The sequence below is a fragment of the Magallana gigas genome, chromosome 3, assembly GCF_963853765.1.
Source record: "Magallana gigas chromosome 3, xbMagGiga1.1, whole genome shotgun sequence".
Lineage (NCBI taxonomy): Eukaryota > Metazoa > Mollusca > Bivalvia > Ostreida > Ostreidae > Magallana > Magallana gigas.
In genome coordinates, this window is record NC_088855.1 from 14693260 (window position 1) to 14701500 (window position 8241).

The 8241-nt window shown below is 33.2% G+C and overlaps 1 protein-coding gene across 1 annotated transcript; it reads right to left on the minus strand.

Annotated features, from left to right (window-relative positions):
* Positions 1-2135: 2135 nt before the first annotated feature.
* On the minus strand, positions 2136-8226 carry LOC105336238 (uncharacterized). Its single transcript, XM_011440466.4, has 4 exons — positions 8009-8226; positions 6150-6713; positions 5119-5392; positions 2136-4814 (listed from the first exon to the last, which is right to left on the minus strand). Exons 2-4 carry the CDS (start codon positions 6677-6679, stop codon positions 4638-4640), a joined length of 981 nt encoding a protein of 326 aa, XP_011438768.2. The 5' UTR covers positions 6680-6713; positions 8009-8226; the 3' UTR covers positions 2136-4637.
* Between the last annotated feature and the right edge of the window lie 15 nt (positions 8227-8241).

Below are 8241 nucleotides of genomic sequence, written 5' to 3' on the forward strand. Positions count from 1 at the left end.
CAACATTAATACTTTAACAAACTATTCGTCTAAATTTTATGCGACCACCGAGTTTTTTTTTGCCGATTCTGAGATTGTTTCGCCAATAATTGGATAATATCAGCGTAAAGAAACTCGGAAAGTGCTTCTCCTAGCGCGATTTACTTTTTCCGATTATTACATTACGGAGAGCAAGCCCGCCGTCTAACATTACACTTCCAAATTAATCCGCCAAAATGAAAAGAAACATTTTCTGTGAAAACATCAATCAATATGCATGCCAAAGACAGTCTTAGTAGCGGAGAAAATGAAAAGTTTAATAGAAGCCCCAATATCGCGCACAGAACGGGAAGACAAGGTTATTAAACCCTATAGATCAACTGTCAAAAATACTACGGGCACTGACTCAGGGGAGATCAATCCTATACCCAGCATCAGGCCACATGTTGCTGACTGATTTCTGTGGCATAGCGGCAGAGCTTACAACACAATAAATCAAATCTTAACCGGGAAATGACAGGGGAAGTCGCAATATTTGGTTGATAATGCCTTCCAACATTGCAAATTTCTCTTCTTGTCATGGACACTACAATATACTCTTCCACTTAACAAAGAGTCTTCTGGTCTCAGTGTGGTTAAGCAGTCTTCCTTTCAAAACAAAAAAAAAACCCAAATATTGCCAAAGGTGGAACATATTCTGTGGAAATAATATATCATGAACACTTACAAATGATGGGTCTGGGGCTAGGAAGTCAAAGCACATGTGCAATTCTTCATACAAAAATAAAGTAAAAGAAAATCTGTAACAATTTATCCTTTTATATCTTTTAATTCCATGTATCTTGAATATCATACCTCGTTGATATCAGCATATAATGACATTTGTAGTAGTTTAAGGAATGCATGGATGTGTTGACAAACAACCATATATTAATACATACAGGTATATCTGACTATATCACAATCAGACTATTAAAACGCTCTTTTTATAAAAAAGAAAACAACCTTCTCAATACAATGTAATATCCTCTTACACTGTTGTAGATATATGGTAAAAAAAAACTTCAGTCAAAATATTTTTGTTGAAAATGGGCTTGTTAAAGAATTTGATAGGTTGAACTAAAATTGTTCGAATTGTGTCTTTAGAACTGCATATCAAACATACAATGTACATGATCGGTTACTACAGCACAGTCAGGGCTCATAAATTTATTGGCAAAAATAGCCACATGATTTAATTTGTGTCCTATTTTTTCTTTCAATAACAACAATTCAAAGTTTGTCTATGACTAAGCAGCACATTAGGCACTTGTTTTCTACAGGAATATGAAACAAACAGTAAAAGACAAAATATTACGGAGAGACATCACAGCATAAAATAATAAAAAAATATATTCATATATAATAGGTTTTATATAATGAAAAACAAAAAGACAACCCTTGAGTAAAAAGGTCCATGAATGGAGTATTGTAATTATCATTCAGCAAAAAAGGGACGTAAAAATCATCAAATTTGAAAATTAGATATTTTTTTACGGAATAAGGAATCATTCTTTTAGTATTATGAGGTGATCAAATATGGTTGGGGCTGATCAAATCCAATAAAGCCTGAAGTGCTTTATGATAGATTAAATATCAAAATAGTCATTGATGAAATGTATTGGACTATACTGTACAAAATATATTCGTAGTATACACATGTATATTTATAGCAGAAAAATACAATGGAAAACGTAAATACAATGTACAGTGTTGCATATCAAGATCAAAATTTGTTGCTTAGTAGAATGAAAATTGTTAAAATTGCACATCAAAAATTGAATCCTATGGCATAGTCTCGGCTCACAAAGAAACTAAATTCTGCTAATGATTTCAAGATATAAGAAGTACTGACACGTACACATAATTCCTAAGTCTTTGTCCCTGTAACATTTTTGTCAAAATAAGTATGTAAATTTTAATTTTAATGAAAATGAAGGCTTTATTTTTTTTTTAAAACAGACCATTACAGCAGTAAACCATGCTATTAAAAGAACATCACAATTTAATGCTTAAACGTAATCTAAAGGAATTTTGATTTCATAAAATTTTTTTGAAACATGATGAAAGATGTTCAAGTAGCAGTTGGGGAAAGTTTGAACAACATGGCTCCTTTGTTTAGGGATACCTCCTTGCCATGCTCAAAGGGAGGATTTAACAACACAATATCAAAAGTAAGAATATTATAGAAATCAATTGAAATATTATCCTTTAGTCTGATTTGTTCTGTATCCAGTTACATTGTGACAGAAGACATTACAGACCGGCATCTCGATAACCGTCATTTCATACAATCTCAGCTGATAGATAGAGTGTGTTTATACTGTCTGTCTGTTCAGTAATAATAAGTCTGAGTATCTTGTTCTTCTGGACTCCTCCTAGGCGAATATCACAGCTGATGAGAAACAGTGCTCCATATGTACAACTTGTTTGTTTATCATTTGAAAAAATCTTGTTATATAATTTGTATTTAGCAACGCCATGACAAAAAGGGAGATAAATGAATCAATTGATTATGTAACACAGAAACAGTTGCTTTGGGAGGAGCTATTCTTGTCATAGCCCCATGAAATAATACAGGTTGCCAAGGACTGTTTAGTTGTCATGACAATGACCTAGATATTTCAACTTTGAACAAAACACTAATTTTGGCAACATTATCACAAAATAACTCATTGTGTTTGATTTAAGTCCACCTTTGGTATAGGAAAATAATAATTGCACTTTGTTTGGGATAAATCCATTTCACTGTGAACTAACAACACCAAATGCTGAAGTGTACATATCTTCTCTCAAATTTTTCATTAATGTGAAATTAAAAAAAAAAAATCTCACTAACCTTGTAACAACTACCGGTAAATTCAAATCAACTCAAAATCAAAATTTTTAAATAATCAAAATCACACACATTGAATAAATTCAATTTGAGGTATTCAAAAATAATTGTTGTCTAGCTATAAATGTGTAAACTTAATAAAATTGCACATTTGAAAAATTATAAAAGGTTGAAATAAAAGCAACATGTACCAGTTTTTTCCAGAGCACCAAATCTGAAAACTAACAAAACTATTAACTACATAACTACAAACCAAAATATAAACCTATAGAAAAACAATCCTGGCTAAATCTTTGTTATATCTGTAGAAAAAAAAATCCTGGCTAAATCTTTGTTATATCTGTAGAAAAAAAAATCCTGGCTAAATCTTTGTTATATCTGAAATGCTGAAAATGTATAAAGGCACTTGATAGTTCCTGGTTATGAAAAGAGACCCCAGGAGCAAAGAAGTCTTGCATCACTCTCTGATATATCATCAGGATGCGGAAAATAATTTTCATGAAGAAAAAAAAAACATGCATGAAACTGTTGGATTTTCCTCCATTTATCTTGAGTATTACTTTACACCCAGCCAGATCTACTCTCGTTTTTTTAATATGCTGATGCACTGGTATATCTTTAAACGATTGCAGAACTGCTTAAAAATAATGGGGTCTCTTCTCTGACGAAAATTATCCAGGGCAAAGCTATCATAATGCTGTCATATTTTTTTTCACTCTTCTCCGTGTCTTAATAATCCACTCTAAAATTCTCTTCTACGAAAAAACTACAGATATGAACGATCAAAATAGATATACAGCGTGATAAAATGGATAAAAGTCTTATGACCATTACATAACCAATCTAATTTAATATCAAAGAAATTGACAAGAATCTCTTGTATATGTTTCCAGTAAAATGAGACCTACTGGTGTAAATAAGATATAAAACTAAGGGAGGGGGCCGGTATCAGATATAAGCTCTTCAAGCTTTCTGCGTTCACGCTATCACTGTGGTCTATTTGTTAATTATACCTACATGTATGATGCATAGAAGTGCTAATGTACTCTGATATAGGTTTGGCTCAGTGGTCTTGAATGTCTGAAGGTTAACCATTACGGTGCGGGCTAAATCCTACGTGTATGGTTTGCTTGACCCATTGGAAACTGGGGATTAATAAACTTGCCTTAGACTTTATCCTTGATATCTATTCTGTAAAATTCAATACATTTACTGTAATCAGTAAACTAAATTTTATTCTTTATCATTTTTTCATGGTTCACGTGTAATATATTGGTTTGTGAATGTGTGACTTACTTTAATGTTAATTTTTAAAATTTAATTGGATAAAACATTACAAAAGTATTTTGAGGCAAGAAAAAGTCCTATAAATGAGGCTCTCAAAAACTTCATGAAATTTGCTTACATCCATTTCTAAATAAAGGTTGGTTTACGGAATATGCACCATACAGTGTCTAGGGTTCAGATTTATCTATTGTGTGTTATACTACATTCCAGCACTAAAAAATAAACTACCTACACTGATACTTCACAATACTTTCAGATACCATACTATACATAACTACCTGTATACAGATACATGTAATACAATGTATATCAAAATGTATATCCTTCTCTAACACTAAAGTTTTATGAATACTTATCATTTTGGATTTCCCACCAATTGAATAAAAAAAAAAATGTATGTACAACAGTCAACAAATAATTCTCTCTTCTCTGCCTAATTAGAAAAATAATTTTACAAGTAACATGTTTACATATTTAGAGAAGACCACTGTGTATGTCACTTCCTAGTCCTGTGACAGAAGATAAGGTTCCAGCCGCGCCTGGACATTAGGACGTATCCACTGTCGTTCATGTACTTTTCTGTGACAACAGGAAGTTCAAATGCTCTCTCGTGTAAATCTTCGTAAATGATGTACCCCGGCCGAAATCCAAGGTCAATGAAAGAATGTAAAATCTGTAGAGAGAATAGAAAATACATTGTTATATCAACATAAACAGGATAAATGTATAATACAAGAGCACTGTGTTTTTAAGAATATATAGGTATGTCGATACTTTTTTTCAAGTTGCAGTTCTGTTGCTCCTGGTCTGAAAAAATACCAAGATCATCCATCCAAATTTTTTCAGACCTGCAGCCTTTTTCCCCCTGGCCTTTAAGCCTCAACCTGTACACTATATTAACCTATTTTCCCCCCAAAATTAATAAATAAAACCTTTTTGAGGAAGAACATATAGATATATAATGAATAATATCACACCTGGTTGCCGGTGCCCTCAGCATCAATAGACAGGACTCCAAAGTACTTTGGGACGTTATATTTGGCGGTGAATTGTCGGACTGTTATACTGGGTACTTGGATGATTTCTCCGTCCATCTGACCGTCTGGATAATAATCCTCCTCGGCTGCAATGTGACCCTCCATGTCAGCAATGTCTGACCTTCGCATGAAGGGCACAATCCCTGATTTCTTGCTGATGACATTTTTGATGACCTTGACTGTCTGATTATTTTCACGATACGGATTCACATACCTGGTCAAAAAAAAGGTTTTTGTTGAAAATCATTGAATGTACTTTAGTTAGATGATATTATGAAAATCACTGCAAAAATGCAAGTACATGTTTATATAGAGTATGTTGCAAATATAGTTATCAAACTGTTGTCATAAAAAGTGCAGAAGTTTCTCTTTATTTTATCTAAGAAACTTTGATTTTTACTTAAAATCTTAGACATTCCATTCAAGAGAAATGACAATGTATCTTGCTCCCATTTTAAGGCAATTGTCAACACCTTAAACTTTTATATCTCATTTTTGCTAAATGGCTATATATATATATATATATAACTTTTTAAAAATCATTTTGGTATGATATCATAGGCTTTATTTCCAAAGTCCCATCAGATAAATGCAAAAAATATTGGTACACAATATTTAATTTATCATTCAAACATACAGACAGTAAACATTTGCCGATATTATCATAGTTATTTAGGGTGTTTTTTTTTGGCTTTCAAAAAACAAATTTGAATTTGATAAATAACATCTGGTTGATCCCGTTAGAAACTACTTTGTACATATCACTGATATCTAAGTTATAAACATGTCTAGTTATTTTGAACAACCGATAAGGCAATTTACTCTGCTACTAAAAGGGTGTGTAGGCATGTTTATGCACTTGAGTTCATAACATTTTACAGCCCATTTTATCGGGCCCAAATATTTGATTTTTATTGCAAATTAATTGCAATATTATGCACATTAAACTACATCAACAAATGTTTTTGTACCTGACAACATTTTTAGCAGCCATTTCTGCCTGAGAGGCCTGGGGTTCCACTAAAAGTCCTGACCAACCAATTTGGATGAAGTTGAATGAGTTGCTGGAGAGGAGGCCATCGTTAGCACCAATGTCAATCACCAACCGAGCATAGGGAAAGTTCCTCCTGGCCAGAATATGTCTATAGATGTATAGAAATTCACCCGAATGAGAGACATCAACTCCAAAAGTTCTCAGTTTTTTCTCTGACCCTTCTTCCTCTATCAGGTATAATCTCTCCACTGTGTCCTGCATCAAGGACACAAATCCCCCCGCCTTGCCCCTGTAGACCATTCTCCGGACCCAGGGGGCCTGTTTGAGGTCCTCTGTCCAGTCAACATCGCCAATGTTCAGCAAGGGCCCCACAGTCCTTTGCAGTACACCCAGAGCATAGAATATGAAACAGTTAAAGAGGAGTAACTCCAGCACAAGGAAAGCCAGAATGAAGAGACAGATCCATTTCAGGGACTGGGTAGGAGACAGAAAGCTCAGCTTTCTCATGGCGTCCTCTGAGTGTGGCGTCAATGAATGGGAACTGTAATAAAATCTATGAAAGCTATTACATATACATCATTTTATCATATATCATTTGTACAGGATTTAAATACAGGGAACAACTATTGGGACAATTACTGTAATTTAGCAGATGTGTGAAAGTAGTTTACTTTATAGAATCAATATGATGCTTATACTTATCATAAATATCAATATTTTTACGAACTCAAATAGGCAGGAGCTTGAAATTCTTAATTTATGTATCTCTACATGTGTGCATCTCTACAACTCTTATAAAAAAACCTCAAATTCAAAGATATAAAATTAACAAAAATGGTTGTGACATTTGGGGAAATGACTGTTTGATAGCCCATGCAGTAAAATGGTGCAGAGAACATTTTTTTTTATCCTCATTACATATGCAGTGTCATGTCAGAAAACGAGCTGGAGATCCGGAGCTGACAGCTAGATAAAGTTACACACCCTGAGAAACGGTAGCCATGCAGTTTTTAAAATTTTGTGATTGTTTTGCTAAACCAATCATATACCTTTTGAAGAAGGCCACATCAGGCACATGCATCTGAAAATACCCAGGTATTTTCTCTACCTTGATTTTTCTGATATTTCTAAGCAATGTTAATAATATAACACTCTTTTGTAGGTGAATACATTTATCTATTTAATACATATTTATCGTGCAACATAAATTAAGTGAAATGTATTTTTTGGTACAGTCGTGTCTGTTTCAGTTGGTCAGTGTTTAGGAGCATGTGTATATGCTATACTTCTCATCCTATAGATGACGTTAACAGGTTGGGACCAATCTCCAAAATGGGATATAATAGCCTGTTTGGGATATACCGTATTAAATAGCCCAAATGGAATATAAACTTAAAGTGCAAAAAATAAAAAAATTTGATTTTGAAATTTTTGATAAAAATCCGCATTAGAATAGATGAAATACAACATATTTTGGTAAACAACTTTTTCTGTAGCTGTCATATTACGGAGATTGATCCCTCAGTATATCATGGTATATCCAAAACTTCTTGGGGATCAATCTTACAAACTATAGACATACAGAAAAACTTCTTCACCAAAAGTTGTTGCATCTGATTCACATTAGTGCCGATTTATATCAAATATTTTAAAATAAAAAAAATAAATATTTTTTGCACTTTAAATTTATCCCATTTGGGCTATTATATCCCGAACGGGCTATTATATCCCATTTGGGAGATTGGTCCAAACCTGGTTAATCTAACAAAAAAGTAAAACGTGTGTATTTTTGAGACATCAGTTGACTCTATTTCCACTTTACTTACAAAAGCATACCTTCATTCGAAAAGACTTAATAATCATTGAATATGTCACAGCTGTGTCATTCGGGATGTTGGATACAAGTCAGATGGTTGCATTTTCTCCAGCTTATCCAGTCAAGCTATGCTTATCCATGACCCTCTTCTGTTGGTTATTTCATTGACTATTTGTCTCACACACGGAATTCTTGTGTAAACATCACATAAAATTTCAAAATATTGAAAATAAAACTTGTAATTCTTATCGGA

Coding starts and splice junctions, on each gene's coding strand:
- LOC105336238 (XM_011440466.4), bottom strand. CDS start 6,679: ATGAGAAAGCTGAGCTTTCTGTCTCCTACCCAGTCCCTGAAATGGATC. Junction 5,393..6,149: donor GCTGCTAAAAATGTTGTCAG/GTACAAAAACAT, acceptor TTTTTTGACCAG/GTATGTGAATCCGTATCGTG. Junction 4,815..5,118: donor CTGAGGGCACCGGCAACCAG/GTGTGATATTAT, acceptor TTCTCTCTACAG/ATTTTACATTCTTTCATTGA.